A 16,865-nucleotide genomic window follows, 5' to 3' on the forward strand; every position below is an offset into this window, starting at 1 on the left:
ATACTTTACTGTTCACAACCATAGAGCATTGGTTGTTAAAATAAGAGTGGTAGCAGAGTGATGCACCTGGTCTGAAGCATAGTGAGCAAACGCAGTATACTAATTGCGGGTCCACCTTCTCAGGTGTTAACACTGGCACAAAAGAATGTGAAAAACTCATGTTGACCATTTCCATGTCAACCTTTTGCTTATGTCAATCTTTTTTCAATGTCCACCTTGTGCACATTGACCTTCTGCTGTCGACCTATACCATACCCTTATCTCAAACCTGTAACTAGGAATATATCATATATATATATATATATATATATATATATATATATATATATATATTTTTTTTTTTTTTCTCTTAGGTTATGGTAACTAAAGTCTGTGTTCATTGAAGAACTAGATACCATTGTTGTTAAAAACGGTTATTAAAAATATTGGATTGTTTGCTATTTTTAAATACTTGATGTTAAATTGATGCGGTTTGCTTTTCTCATTCTTATGGGCCTGACGTAGTTTAACTGTATTTTGAGGAAATAGGGCTATTATTATAGAGCTTGGGTGAAGCTTCAATGTCCAGTCCTTCGCGCTGAGTGACAGGTTTAAGTACATTCACAAAGCTCACAACTCAGTACACTCACTTTGCCCCTGGCAATGCTGTGTGCTGAGCGAGCGCGCAGAGTGGGGTTTTGCCTATTGTTTATAAGCAAAGCCATGCGATCTATCTAGCAGGAAAGCCAGTGCAACTGTGTGTGCGCCCCTATAAGCGATGTACACACAGGCTGCAGCTGGGCAATTTTGACTAAATGATTTTGCGGCCATCCCCAGCAGCAGCCCACGTGTACAGCTGAACAGACACATACTCACAATATTCTCGTCTGCAGTGTCTATTCGGCGGGGCAATAGCGACTCTCCGGGGCCGCGCATCGCTATCGCCTGCTGTGTATACACAGGGGGGATTCAGGAAAACCTTCTAAGCAATTCTGAAGATGTAGTCCAAATCGCTTAGAACAGCATAATATAAAAACAAAAAAAGGTACTCTTTACCTAGAACGGCGCCCGCGATGCCAGTCGGGGGTAAAAAATCGCGGGCATCGCGGGTACATAAAAAACGGGTGCGACGCGATGCCCGCGATTTTCCCATAGGGATCAATGTTAAAACTGTGATTGGACGCGATTTTACTGTTAAATGCCTCAATGCCCGCGATTTGGCCATAGGAAACAATGTTAAATGGGCCACAGAGCCCTAATAGTGCCCTTGAACTGTGAAATGGCCCCCACAATTGTTAACGCCACCCCACGATCAACGTCAACCCGAAGCGTGGCGAGCGCAGCGAGCCCGCGAGGGGCGGCGGTACGCGTCCTCCGACCTGTTCATTCCCCCACTATCCATGTCGGCGTGGAGTTGAGAATAGAATAGTGTGGCGAGCGCAGCGAGCCACCGAGCCCGAAGCGTGGCGAGCGCAGCGAGCTCCGTGAGGGGACGCGGATACCTTCACAGGTAAACGCGTCCCTTCGCGGGCTACACAGGTGTCCGCGTCGCCATGGACACCTGGGAAGCCCGCGAGGGGACGCGTATAACTGTGAAGGTATCCGCGTCCGCTCGCCACGCTTCGGGCTCGGTGGCTCGCTGCGCTCGCCACACTATTCTATTCTCAACTCCACGCCGACGTGGATAGTGGGGGTATGAAAAGGTCGGAGGACGCGTACCGCCGCCCCTCGCGGGCTCGCCACGCTTCGGGTTGACGTTGATCGTGGGGTGGCGTTAACAATTGTGGGGGCCATTTCACAGTTCAAGGGCACTATTAGGGCTCTGTGGCCCATTTAACATTGTTTCCTATGTAAAAATCGCGGGCATTGAGGCATTGAACACTAAAATCGCGTCCAATCTCACTTTTAACATTGATCCCTATGGGAAATCGCGGCCATCGCACCCGTTTTTTATTGCATTCGATGGTCGCGATGGGCGCCGTTCTAGGTAAAGAGTACCCAAAAAAACATTTGGTTCAAATCAGTCAGCCATGGTGGGGGCACTAGACAGTGATGTCTGCTGTCCTTATTAGTCATTGCGCCATTGGCTTGTGCAATCATGGCCTCCCCAGCAATATCTGGTTTGTGGTCTGAGGCTGAGAAGTGAAAATTGCTCTATATGCCAATGACATGGGTATATGGTCACTAGGTCGACATACATTATGTTGACACATGAAAAAGGTCAACATTGCTTTATGTCGTCAGGGTCATTCGGTCGACATTGGAAAGGTCGATAGTCAAAAGGACAACATTGGTTTTTCATGCCCTACCATCCCCAAGGGTTAGAGGGAGAATAGAAGCATGCCCAAAGCATGGCGAGCGCATCAAGCCATGCGAGGGGACACGGTGCGCTGATGCAGTGTCCATGTTGACTGTGTTGACATTCCGGACAAGAAAAGTGAAAACCCCATGTTAACCTTTTGACTGTCGACCTCACCAACGTCAAGCAAATGCGTGTGCCGATCTAATGACCCAGTCGACATAAAGCAATGTCAACTTTTTATGTGTTGACCTAAGGCCTGTCGACTTTCAGTGGTCGACCCAATGCATGTTGACCTTCCTGTAGTTGAAGAAATCCTGTATAATCTTTATGGGTTAATTTTACCCCTTCTTATACCACAGTAACAAACAATATGTAAATTAGGACAAACTAACCTAATTATATATTCACAGAACCAAGGACTAGAATGCAGAGTTAATGTCTATGCAAATTAGGCAATTTTCCTCGCCTAGCCTGATGAAATTAGAAACAGTTCTATTGAGAGAAGCAGGTAAGCAGTGTCACTGCCTGTACTGCTGTATTATACACCCTTACATCTTCTTACACCTGCTAAATGAAAGCAGGTTTCATTCCGTGTGTGGGCTGCATGCACTCCTCCTTGTGGGTGTGGGATGTGTCCTGGTGAATCACATAGAAACAGTATGCGCAAAGGTATGACAGGGTTTTCTAATTGGATTCAGGGAAATATTAGGCATTATAGTTACTGGTCTATACTAGAAGCCTGCACAAATGTAGCCAAATCTTAAGAGCAAGGGTCAAAAGGGAAGAGACAGCAATTGGAGAATTGATAATGTGCACGCCACTGAGACATTTTGGAATTATGAATAACAGGGTCATACCTTGCAATGTGCAGCAAATAATGGCTTAAAAATTAATTAGATCTTTACCCTTTCAGGTTCAACAGCCCTAGCGCAAGTAGTAGATCCAATAGTGAGCCACTTTAAAATAAGAACATTAACATCGTTCAATGATCAATGCAGACCATTTTTTTACCCCCCCAAAAAATGACAATTAATTTAAACATTTAAAACAGACTATTTGAATCGCAAAAAAAAAAAAATTTGGACTGCAAAGGGTTAATACATCTGCCCTATACACACTAGAGGATATTTTAAAAGATATCACCCAAAAGAATTCTGAGTGATACATTTTTAAATATCCTCTAGTGTGTATGCTCAATACCATTAACGACCCCCCACCTCTTGGCGTGACAATGCAGGTCAATTTGGCTATATACCTGCATGTGAAGCGGGTCCCGGTGACGTCACTGAACAATATCGTTTACCAATATCGTTCACGGTCTACATTCAATTCCCCGCCTCTGGCCACTATAGTATACTATATTGGCCTTGGTGCGGGTTGTGGGGTGTGTATGGGGCTTAAAACACATGAAATGTTGAACGGGTGTGGTATAGTGCGCCAACAGTAGGGATTCTGATAGTCATTAGTCTGATGGTGGAATTCCCGACTGCCGGGACAGACAGCGGGGCTTGCACAACAAAGCCCCTTTCAGGCTCACCACGCTGCGGGCTTGGTGGCTCACTGCACTCACACCTATTGTATTCTCCCTCTATGGGGTTTGTGGACCCCCCATGAGAGTGGGATCCTGACAATGGTTTTAACAGTTGGGATTCGCACGTCATTATAATGACCGTCGGAATCCCAACTGTTGGGAGGCCATCTGGCACCCGCTGAGAACGGCCTGTGTCCAATGCATTATACTTTAGCGAAGCATCACATATAATGCACACTTTAGTGAAGCCTCACAAATAAAAGTTTGCCCGAATTAGGTGCAGCGTACTAGAGTCAGTACTACATTTGTGCATTTGCTGTATGCAAAACGTCACTGTTTAAATCTGTGCACAGTTTGAATCAGAGTCAGGCCCTATGTCTGTAAGGACTAAATGCAAGGAACCAGTCAGGTGCCCTAAATATGGCCTGCCCTGGTCATTCATATAGCTGGCCTCTAATGCAGAAGGTGAGACAGTATAAAGCAGGGAGACTAAACATACAGGGCCTTATTCTAGATCACTCTTTCTGACAAAATCCTTCTTAGATGGACAAAACCATGTGCACTGCAGGTGGGGAAGATGTAACTTGTGCAGAGAGAATTAGATTTGGTGAGATCTATATTGCAGTGTAAAAATAAAGCAGTCAGTATTTTCCCTGCACAGAAACAAAATAACTCACCCAAATCGAATTCTCTCTGCACATTTTACATCTGCCCCACCTGCAGTGCACATGCCTTTGTCCATCTAAGAAGGATTTTGTCAGAAAGAGTGAACTAGAATAAGGCCCAATATACCAAACCATACTTTTCCCATCAATTTCCTTAAAGCAAAAAGGAAGGAATAAATTCATTGCAGAATACACACATAGCAAAGGGCTCAGTGGGTGATAAATCAGACAATGTACACAACTTAGAAGACTGTGACAAACTAAAGCGAGGTGCATAGGAGACAGGGAGAAGACTGGACAGGCCATGTTATGGGAATGCTCACTTATTATTATTATTTTTTTTTTGGGGGGGGGGTTAAGAAGTGCTTTTGAGTATACCAGGGGATGGAAACTTTTACCAAACTACATCAGAATACTTGGACACAGTTTTAGTATATTCCATCAGCAAAACTGTGGCAGATAATGCTGGGATATGTAGTTCCACAGAGGCTGGAGTGCCACAGGTTGCATAGTCCTGGACTATACTAACCACTAGCCTTCTGCAACAATGAAGTTAAACGGTGACATAAGAACATATCCATGAACAGCGGGAAAATGATTCATTGACAGAAACCACATATTTCTAATAGTTTGTAAATGTTACTACAAGCTGAGAAGGTTTCAATGGTCATAAAGGAAGTTCTTAAATCCTGCATGTTTTCACACGCACCACTTCAAACTGGGCAGTCAAAAGGCCCGTTCTAGCAAATAAATCTGCTGCCAAGTGACAAAGTAGTATTCAAAACCAAAATAATTCGCATGCGAGGGCAATGTTTTTGAAATGGGCATTTCTGCACTTGTGCATGCGTCCCGGGTGCACACACCCAACATTGCGGCCGATGGTGTGGGCAGACTCCACCATGGGAATGCCCAGCATTTCATGGGCGTTTCCATGAAAATGCTGGGTGTTGCCATGGAAATTGCCCGGTGACTTTGGCGCCAGGGGTGGGTAGCTGACATTCGGATGTCAGCTGCCCGCCTACTTCCTTCAGAATGTGCACGCACATCTGGGGTTGCTCTGCGCAGCCTTAGATGTGCGTGTGCCTTACACATGATTCGATGGTCTGCAGGCTGCATATGGATGTTTGTGTTAAACATCCATTCGCAGCCAGTGTGTGCGAGCACACGCTTCGAATGGGTGGCGGCCAGGCCACCATTCACAAGGGGTTTGGTGTTTTTCTAGTTGATTCTCAAGGAGCCTTGTGAATCAACCAGAATAACCCCTTATATCTGTGTATTGCATTCAGTATTTTAATCTTTTTTATATCATAGAATAATATATAGCATTGCACAAAGCTTTGAGCCACAAGTGAAGGCTACCCATGCTGTATGCTGAACTAGAAATATACGAATGATCAGCGGTGGGGATGCCGGTGGTCAGGATATCATCGCCAGCATCCTAATAGATGTATGCTTACACCCCTCTACGCTATTGCCTAACCAACATGCCCTGCCACCCAAAATGAACCCCCTCCATCTTGTAGCCTAACCTGCCCCCTAGGGGATACGATCGTATTATCGACCACACTTACGTCGACAGTCAATAGGTCTACACCGTTGGGTCAACATGCAGGAAGGTCGACAGGGTTCTAGGTCGACATGGTTAAAGGTTGACAGGTGTCTAGGTTGACAGGGGACAAGGTCTACATGGTTTTAGGTCGACATAGCGTTACGTCGACATGGGTTATGTCAATAGGTCGCGAGGTCGACATGGTTTTTTTCACTGTTTTTTGAGCCGACATGTGCCAACAGGAAGTGGTGGGAGAATAAAATAGGGTGCCGAGTGCAGCGAGACACCCTGCCCGAAGCATTGCGAGCGCAGCGTGCCCGAAGCATTGTGAGCAAAGCGAGCGGTTGCGGCTGACTTCAGTGTCCATGTCGACATTCAGGTAAAAAAACAGTGACAAAACCCATGTCGACCTGTGTGATAACTGTACTGTCCCTGCTTATATTATTACCTACCTAGCTGCTACAACGACCAGTGGCGCCTCTGATGGCTGCCTAGGTGCTGTGCAGCTTGGCGGGTATGTGTTCCCTGTGTTATAACTGTACTGTCCCTGCTGTATTGTTGCCTGCCTGGCTGTTGCGGCGACCAGTGGCGCTGCTGATGGCTGCCTAGGCGCTGTGCTGCTTGGCGGGTATGTGTTCCCTGTGTTATAACTGTACTGTCCCTGCTGTATTGTTTCCTGCCTGCTGTTGCGGCGACCAGTGGCGCCACTGATGGCTACCTAGGCACTGTGCAGCTTGGCGGGTAGGTGTTCCCTGTGTGATAACTGTACTGTCCCTGCTTATATTGTTACCTGCCTGGCTCCTGCAACGACCAGTGGCGCCGCTGATGGCTGCCTAGGCACTGTGCAGCTTGGCGGGTAGGTGTTCCCTGTGTGATAACTGTACTGTCCCTGCTTATATTGTTACCTGCCTGGCTCCTGCAACGACCAGTGGCGCCGCTGATGGCTACCTAGGCGCTGTGCAACTCAGCAGGTATGTGCCCCCTGCGTCTATATCCCCCAGGGTATTTCTAGCTTATACCTGTATGTGTTGGTATATGTGTCACTGTTTAATTGTACCAAATTGCCTGTTGCACAGCAATCCAAGTCATATTCCTAGTATATGCAAGTATACATGCCCAATAAAGTTGATTCTGATTAAGTGCTTTTGAGTGTCACACTAGCCTGGGAGACTATGGCCTGGTTTAAAGATTAAAAAATGAAAAGAGCAGCACAAAGAATCCCTCCAGAATGACTTCAATAACATGCCACAACGACACGCAGGAGAGATCGCTAGTTCTCTGTTCACAACACTTGCATTAAATTCAGCGTGCCCTTGGTAGAATTTGATTTTACGCTTCACTGCATGTGAAAAGGTTCTTTCCAGTGACCACTGTGTCCCAAAGGAAAAAGCTCCTCTGAGCTTTTCATGAATTAGAAAGGATAATACATATATTACATATAGTCTCGATTCCTTATATCCACCCGAGGTGTAGAGAAAGAAGGAGGCGGCACTCACCGGGCTTATGAAAAATATATATTATATAAATATATATGTTCCATGCCTGCTAGCAACGTATGGGCACAAAGTACTGCATGTGTTAGGCCAGCTACGGAATAAAAGCAGGAACCAAAAATTTACATACAGGGAATAGTTTATACAGTCTGGAAGCCTGACATGACTATTATGCCCAGCAATCGTAGGATTTACTAATGCCGTGTTCTCACTGCGAGTGAGAAAGACACGGTTTTTACCTGGAATTAAAATGCCGGGGACTGACGCGCTGGACCTCCGTTCTCACTGCAAGGCAAATTCCCGGGTGAAGAAGTTCTACCCGGAAATTTGCCTTTAAACACTGGTTTTTCGGCAGTGTGAACGGGTCAACCCGTGTCTGCATATCCTGATCTCAGACACGGGTAAAAAGAAGGGTTTTACCTGTGTATGAAATCCGGATATGCGACCCGTTCACACTGCCAAAAATCCTGTGTTAACAGGAAAATTCCGGGGTCTACATGCTAGACCAGGGAATTTGGTTGCAGTGAGAACAGGGTATTAAGTAAATATGATACTTAAAGCCCTGTGCAGGGCAACTGCAGCCCTGTGCTGGACACAGTGTGATGCACCTGCGATGTGTGCTGAGCAATCTGTGCTGTGCAGGGTTTTGCCTATGCTTATAGGCCCTGTGACCTAAGCCTGATAGACAGCGGGTCCCTGCGGCGCATGGGAAGCGCTACTAGTTCCCATCCGCCGCAGGGACCCCGCCACTGACTGCCCATCACAACCCCATGGCTGCAGGGGGGAGTTACAGCAGCAGCCATGGCCAGCATCCCCTCCGTCTCCCCCCTTAGCAGCCTGACAGCTCCCCCCCTCAGCAGCCGCAGACACCCCCTCCTCCCGCAGCAGCGGGGGACAGCTTCCCCAGCCCTGCCTGGACCCCACTGCTGGTGCCTCAACCCGCAGCAGGACCATGTACACCGGCCTCTACACGGGTCCTACCCGTGTTCTACCCAGGTCAGGACCTGGGTAGGGAACCTGTGTAAATGGACATGTCTTGACCCCATTTACACCACCGCAGATCCTGGTCTGACACGGATTTTTCGGCGGTGTAAAAGGGGTATTAGAAATAGGGCTTACATCGCCCCGTGTGTATGCCCCACTGGTCTATACTGAAGAAACTAAGGACATTTATTCTGTTACGGATTACCTAATCACACAATCTGTATGCATTGTCCAAATGCATTAAATAGTATCCACTTGACTTCTCTCTACATTGTTAACACTACTGATAAATAACATGTCTCAACACATTAACAAGATGCCACTAAGGGGGAAGAAGTAAATGAGCTCACATAACAGATAGTGATGACAGACAAGGATCTGGTGAACCAAGAACATAAATAACCTGTAATGGAATCAGGGTTGGCTGGTTTAAACCAATTTTTTTTTTTTTTTTTACAACCACTCTGTTGTTTTTTATATGTCGTGACTACCGCCTTACCGTGACATCTTAAAACAAAGCCTGTTGTAAGGGAATCCCTGGTGTTATTCCACATTATTGTTGCCTGTGGTCTTTACATAATACCCCTTTCACACCAGAAAATTCAGGGATTTACCCGGGAATATGGTCCCTGGATCATGCAGGGACATTCCCGAGTTAGCCCCTTTCACACCAGCCTAGTCCCTGTATTTTCTGGTGTGAAAGGGAAGACTGTGGATATCACGGAGCAATGGGACTTGTAGTCCCTCTATGGGTAAGAAGCCATAGGTTGCCTACCTCAGTCATACAGACTGCGCTAGGGGTCCTCTTTCTGCTCCCTGTGCCTTCAGCCAGCCAGTAGCAGCGGCTCACACTGATTCCCAGCCCCGGTAGCAGTGCTTCACACTGACTCCCACACCCAGCAGCAGCCCAGTAGCATCGTGACCATGACGTTGTCTCCCTGCGCAAGTCTACATCCATCTCCCCGGAGGCAGACACGGTAACTTCCCCAGCGGCGGAGAGCGACAGGATACCAGGTAAGTACCATACCGGGTAAGTACCATTCACACAGGCCTGCATCCCGCCGAAATCTCGACACTTTCTCCCTCCGTGGGTGTCCACGACACCCTCGGAGGGAGAATAAATTAGTGTGGCGAGCGCAGCGAGCCCGCAAGGGGGGGAGATCCACGTCTCCCCCCTTGTCGGGATTTCGGCGGTCGGGATTTTGAACGCCGGGATTTAATACTGAATCCAATGCAGTAAATCACACAACCACACTAGAGATATAGGGAGGTGATTCAGAGAAGAGAGGTGCTAAGTCTGCCTAGCATCAAGCTTCTACTCCAACATTCGTTAATCCTAATGAATATCCCATTATTGAACAACTTCTGACTGCTGAATCATCTTCAGCTAGTGTAGAAAGAATGTTTTCTTCTTTTGGTTTAGTTCATTCAAAACTTCAAAACAGACAGGGAACTGAAAAAGGCATCTAAACCAGAGTTTTCCTTCAAAATGTTTAATGCCAGTGACGTATCCACGTGCGTTTGTGCGTTTCTCTGAAAGTTACTATTGCATGTTTTAATTAAGTTTAGTCTAAAATTTGTTTTTTTTTTAAAGATTTCAAATAAATCATATCAAAGCCGAATAACTTTGAATTGTTAGGGGTAAATTTACTAATTTAGGAGTTCTATTGCAGATGGAATATTGCCATAGCAACCAATCAGATTCTATTTCTTTAAGCTTCTAGAAGATAATAGATAGACTCTGATTTATTGCTATGGGCAACATCACATCTTCAATAGAACTCCTATTAAGATAGTAAATGGTTGCTAGTAAGCATTCAAACAAGACCAAGGTGTCTAACATACTGTATAGCAATGTTTCACAGTATTATTCTAACAAATAGAATTACATTTTTTCTTTTATTAAAACGTTAATGCAAAAATAAAAATGGTTTAAACCAAAGAAAGTTTTTTTTTTTCACAACCCTGTAACAAATGCTTTTCATTCCTACATACTCATACTGTGATAGATACATTTAGCTCTCTGCTTTATAAGAAGATGTGAGAATCAGAAAGTGAAAGATATTGGGGGGTATTCAATCTCCCGCCGCTATTTCCGACAGGCAAATAGTGGCCGGGCCCTATTCAATGCTGTCTTCCCCGACAGTAAAGAACAGGAATCTCGGCAGAACGGGTCTGGCTTCACAAGCATTCAGGCCCGTTCTGCCAAGAATTGTCGAGCTTCCGGCTGCAGCTCGATGATTTACAGCCGTATCTCGCGGCTACGCCCCCTTTTCGGTGCTCGGTCGGCGGGACATTGAATCCAGCCTGTCAAGCCGACGTTGAGCCGGCCAAGAACAGGATCGGGTCACAGCTGTCGGGACAGCCCGACAGTTGTGACTCCGGATTGAATACCCCCTAAAGGGGGAGTTTTCCCATGTTTTTAAAGCGGCAATCATTTACACTGAAGAACCAGGTTGATTTTGCCATGTAAATGATTGCCGCTTTAAAAAGAAAAGGGAAATCTCTCACTTTCTGACTCTCGCACCCTATTTCATTTGGCCCAATGAGTGAGATCTAGCAAATGATCACTGATTGAGATTATTTGACTAATCTGTAAACAGAATTATGCTAAAACACTTTTTGTGAAAATCTAAAAACAGGCCAAAACTTAATCCAGTTTAAAACAATGCAAGAGTCAGGTTGTAGATGTCTGAATCTGCTAATTACATGCTGCTATTAATCAACATACCTGACTGAGGAGCTGTCCATGAAAAATATTATTCACCACATTCAGGACTTGTTTGATGAGTTTCCTCTGAGAGCTGGGAATAAGGGTTGGGTACCTGGTACCAGTTGTCTCCAGTTCTTGTTGTACTTTATCCAAAAGTTCACATAGAAATTCCTGAGCATCTTGCTGTGCATACCCACGAAAGGCTGGGATCAACCTCCAGACTGAGTGAAGCATGGCAAAGGGGGAGACGAGCGCCCACTTACCCGACCACATAACTTGGAAGAGTGTATGCAACTCATGACATAAGGAGATATGTGCTGAGCTAGGTTTGGGTTGAATGAGTTCCATGTTTCTACTATTTGATGCCCCACCACTCAGACCAGATGAGGAGCTTTGGCGCTTTACCAAAGACCTTTCCACTTTAATGTGCTTTATTCTTGTGCTAGAGCAGTGTGCAGCAGAAGTGATCTGGCTAAGCGACCTTGGCTTTCCATTGCCAGCAACTGCCAATAACTCCTGAGTTTCGTGGAGATCAAGCTGTAAGAAGCACTCCCGGAAAACATGCAAATGACTCAAGATTTGAAGAATAGAGTTCATATAACAAGTGTTCCCCAGGTTCCTTAGACCCGTCACCCCAGGGATCACAGTGGGTTTCCTTTTTATTGGAGAATCACCTAACTTATTTTTACATGCCTTCTCTGAGGTAGATCCTGATTGTTTTTGTTTTGTGTTGGGAGGTTTTTTTTGGTGCATTTTCTGCAATGTTGGAAATACCTTCTTGGGTGGGGTTTGCATTTGCTGTTGCAAGCGGCAACTCTTTCTTGGTGGATTGCTTTCCATCTCTTCTTTTAACTTGTGCTTTAGCATCTGACGTCTCTTCCTGGCTTCCTCCCGCTTTTGTTTTCCCACCTCCTTGAGCCGTTCTTCTTCTAACCTTTGTTTAAATTTGGGAGTCAGAGAAAACCATGATCTTAATACTTTCCCTAATAAAGCATGTCTCCGATGCCAAAGAGCAGTAAACGTTAGGTCTTCATTTTGAAGAAGTGCCTTTGTACCTTGAGGAGAGGAAAACGCATCATCAACAGCTACCATTGATCGCAATGTCCGGCCACTACGCGTTGTGCAGTCATAGTTTTGACTTTTGATCGCACTGAGTGTGCTGCGTAAAAGTTTAAGGTCACCAGTGGCATTGTCATTGAGAACATAATCATCACAGAGGTAACAGAAAACGTACAGTTCATTCACCTCCAGTGCCATAGGGTGGTTACTTTCCTGAAAGTGTCGAAGTGCATGTTCTTCAATATATCGCCCACATGCGACATGTGCACAGCTCAGGCAGGCCCACACCGATTCTGTTGTGTTACAGTCTACACAGTGCCACTTTTGAGGGTTCAGTATCGAATGGTCCTGAGCAAGCCGCAATCGGCCGACATGCCTGCATTTATCCATTGTCTACGTTCAAATTTTGTAGTCAGCTTGGTGGCACCTGCTCTGCAGATTTTAACATGCACATTTTTACCTGCAAATAAACAGAAATGATTACTAGGATTTTCTAAAATGTACAATCACAGTTCACATACTACAATAATATACATAGCACTAAATGAAAATTACATTTTCAGTACACCATAAAAATTTATACGTATATCAAAAACCCTAAAGAAAAAAAAATGCAAGGCCCTCACTAGCCAATTTGTGAGAGAGGGTTTAAGTATATAATAATAAACTAACAGTCAATGGAAGCGATTCAGATAGCAACGAAGGCTGCAATGTGCCAGTGTTCTGACAATTCTGCTGATACCGAACGGTGGCCAACTCTTTAGAGGTCCAAAGAAACATATGCAATATTATTCTACCGTGATTCTTGGGATGTGGGCTTTATGAAATTATAGGTATCTAGCGAATACAGGGAATACACAGGGTGAATGTTAAAGGTGCATACACTGAAACATAACAAATGATATTGCTAATTTTGGCCTTCTGCACGATATTGTTTAGGTTGCACACATCGAAAAGGTAGGCACAATTTACTTAATATAATTTTTACAATATTTCTCTATACAAAAACTTTAATCTTTGGGGTCCCATGAAAACAAATGCTGATACTCTAGGGTGCAGTGATTAAAAAAAAGTGTGAAAACCAGTGCTTGCAGTACGGATGGTGTAATGGTTAGCATTTCTGCTAACCATTAGCATTACTGCCTCACAGCGCTGAGGTCATGGGTTCGATTCCCACCTTGGCCCTAACTGTGAGGAGTTTGTATATGCTCCCTGTGTTTGAGTGGGTTTACTACGGGTATTATGGTTTCCTCCCACAATTCAAAAATATACAGGGAGGTCAATAGGTGTCCAACAAAAATTAACCCTAGAATGCCTGTACATGTGTTATGCTGGGTACACACCAGGACGACTAGGGCCCGATCCCCACAATCTAGATCCAATTCCGATCAATTGGATGTAGATTGTGTGCTGATTGGGCCCTTTTCTGACCTGGTGTGGACCGATACCGATCCGATGCGCGGTCCCGCGGGTCGGTCGGTCGTTATTGAGATCCTACCTGCTGCAGGTAGGATCTCAATGACGACCATACAGCCGGGTGCGGGTCGTCATCGGATCGGACCCGCTCACGGTGCACATCGTGAGCGGGTCGTGCCCCACCGCGTCACCGTGAGCGGGTCGGACAAGACACTGACGACCCGCTCACGATGTACATCATGAGCGGGTCGTCCTGGTGTGTACCCTACATAAGAGAATATAGATTGTAAGCTCCACAGGGGCAGGGACTGATGTGAATGATCAACTATACTGTGTAAAATGCTGAGGAATATGTATGCGCTATATAAGAAACTGTTAAAGAAATAAAAATAAAATATATATATACACAGATTTAGAATACCAATCACAGAGTGTACATAAGTAGTATGCGCTGAAAATGCTTTAAACAATGTGCTAATCTCAATGTCTACTCTTCAGGCAGTTTAGCATGTGCCCAGTCAAAACTGTTGTGTTAAAAGGGACACAACAAACAAAAATACTACTAACCAAGTGTAACCTTTAAAATTGTAATTGTTTAATGGGTACTTATATGTTAGTTAGGCGCCCACTAAGCTATTTGCTTAGTTTTCTGCGTCCACTCGCCAAGCTTTGGGCTTGGTGGCTCGCTGCACACGCCACACTATATAAAATCAACTCCATCCCGACATGGATAGTGGGGTATGAGCGTAGTAACTATAGTGGGCGCCCAACTAACATATAGGTACCGTTTAATGGCTTCAATGCAGCTGTATCCAAAATATTTAACTATTAAAAAGCCAGAAAATATAAAGTGTTACAAAACTGCAATGTGCACAGTGTGTTTTGGATTAGATTGCATCTAGTTAAAAATGCGATGCAATCTAGTCCAAAAAGTATGTGCTGCACATACTTTTAGTACCTGTGGTATGATGTAAGCAAGAGTGCCCATCACAAGGTAAAATAGCACCATGTGTGGGCACTTTAAATACATAACAATATGCATGCAACTTAATTAGCAGCAAAATGTAAATGTGTACATCACTGCTTATTATAGTACCTCAGTATCACAGATTTCCCTATTCACATCTAGGGTGGTAGGAAAAGCCAGAGATGTTGGTACTTATAGGTGCCATAGTCGAAGCACTGGCCACTCGCAACGAAGGCCGCTGCTTCAATTAGCCCCATCTAATCAAAGGAAATGATTAGAGTACTGACGGTCATGAATCTATGTTCAGTTATGCTTGGGATTGCATACAATTTACAGTAACCTCCACAATATCAGGGATTCTGAGAGTATTTTACGCCTGGTAATAGTAATAATACAAATGTACACAGCTTGGCAGCCAGCCCCACACAGAACAACATGGCTAAACCAACTACTGATTGTCACTCATGCTGCCAAAGCTACACAATATATTAGTACTGCAACTTCAAACATGACACAGTAGGACCTTGCTCTTAAAATCCACAAATAGAGCGTCTGTGTACAGCAGATCATACTTATGATGTTGGAGCATCTCAGATACCAACATGTGCAAATCATATATGGAATGAAGGGACATATTGATTATGTTGATAGGCAATGCCCCTGCAAGTGACACAGGGCTGGCACACACAATCACAGCATCCACACAACACGAATAGCAGCTCCTGTCTGTGTTCCCTCTGCTGCTTTACAAGTAGTGTAATTTAGCACCAATGAGGCTGCCAAAGAGAAGGAAGGGAAAGGTATGTTATGAGAATAAATATACATATACTATTGGTATAAGGGTTCCCCAATGTAGTATCCTAAAGACTACAGCTCAGTAATCAACTTTATTGTGAGTCAGTGTGCTACCCATGTGAGAGAGGGAGGGGGGGCGGCAGCGGGCACAGCTATCCCTGCTGACCCTAGCAGGGCACTCGGGTGGGCTCCCTGTGTATGTGATAGTAGAGACCCCGGACGTCAGTCCCCCTTATACGTATGCGAGGTTCTTTGTCCATCAATAATTAACCCCAGCGGTGCCGGCAGACTATGCTTTGTGTGGATGGCGAGCTGGTAGCCGGGTGACATGTGCATAGAGCGGGCACACAGCCTGGCGCGGCCGCACTCATTCCGGGAGGACATCTGTCCCATTGTCCGGTGAGATAGCCGCCGGCGGACATCTCCGATCACAGGCAGGCACTCACCGCGCAGACGTGTGGCTGCTCCCCGGGGAGGGAGAAGCGGAGCACGGACAACAATAACAACAAAGTGGGGTTTTCGCTCAGCCCGCCGCTCTCTCGCTCTCTCGTCGGTGACGAAGGGATGACGTATGGGGACGGCCGGGGAGAGGGGGCGGAGTCATGGGGAATCCGGGCACAGAGCTGCGCTGCCGCCGGGGGTGGGCGTGTCCTGGGAGGGAACAGCAGGATCTCGGGAAGACTATTGGTGCGCAGGGTAGTGAGAGGGCCGGCATGTAAGGCGGCTCAGCGCCATGTCTTGTCCGGGCACATGAGCCCATGCGGTGCATTAGACGCTGCTGTGCTGTGGTAAGCTGAGTCTCTGTTGCTGTCGCCGCCCGTTATATATCTGGATGCCGTGATAGCTCATATTTGTTATATACCTTACCTCGTCTTTTATGCATCTTTGCAAGTTCTGACTGCAGGACTCAACTGAGTTCTATGCATACTGTGCTCACTATATGTGCATACCCTGGCAGGTAATGGTGCCGCATCTTACACCCACCATGTCTAGTCTAGTCTAGTGTCGTTTGTGTGTCTCTGAAACACTGCCATCTGCTGGCAGCTAGTGAAACTACATCTCTCCCACACATGCACAAACACAGAGGCAATCACAAGGTAACAGACTAGCTTTCGAAGCATCCGCTTCCAGCAGGCATAATACATACCTCCCAACTGTCACGATTACAGCGGGACAGTCCTGATTTTCGGGTCCTGTCCCGCTGTCCCACCCGCGGCAGGCATTGTGCCGCTGTGGGGGGTGGCAGTTGGGAGACCCCCCAATCTATTCTCGTATGGAAATGAGGTTGCGGCTAATTAGCATAAGCTGCGCCCTCATTTGCATACGCCCACCCCCTTTTCGGGCGCTCACGCGGCTTCGCCGCGCGTCCCTATTTCATCAGGACAGAAGTTGGAAGGTATGATAATAGTGTA

General features: G+C 45.9%; 1 protein-coding gene across 1 annotated transcript in view; it reads right to left on the reverse strand.

Annotated features, from left to right (window-relative positions):
• The window catches only part of USP44 (ubiquitin specific peptidase 44), a 45,734-nt gene extending 29,679 nt beyond the window's left edge, over positions 1-16,055 (reverse strand). Inside the window, exons 1-2 of the mRNA XM_083182427.1 lie at positions 15,900-16,055; positions 11,235-12,735 (exon numbers count right to left, since the gene is read on the reverse strand). Coding sequence (XP_083038553.1) covers positions 11,235-12,665 — 1,431 coding nt within the window. The 5' untranslated portion in view covers positions 12,666-12,735; positions 15,900-16,055. The remainder of the gene's footprint in view (positions 1-11,234; positions 12,736-15,899) is intronic.
• Between the last annotated feature and the right edge of the window lie 810 nt (positions 16,056-16,865).

Source organism: Crinia signifera, chromosome 4 (assembly GCF_055691185.1).
Source record: "Crinia signifera chromosome 4, ASM5569118v1, whole genome shotgun sequence".
In the NCBI taxonomy this organism is placed as follows: Eukaryota; Metazoa; Chordata; class Amphibia; order Anura; family Myobatrachidae; genus Crinia; species Crinia signifera.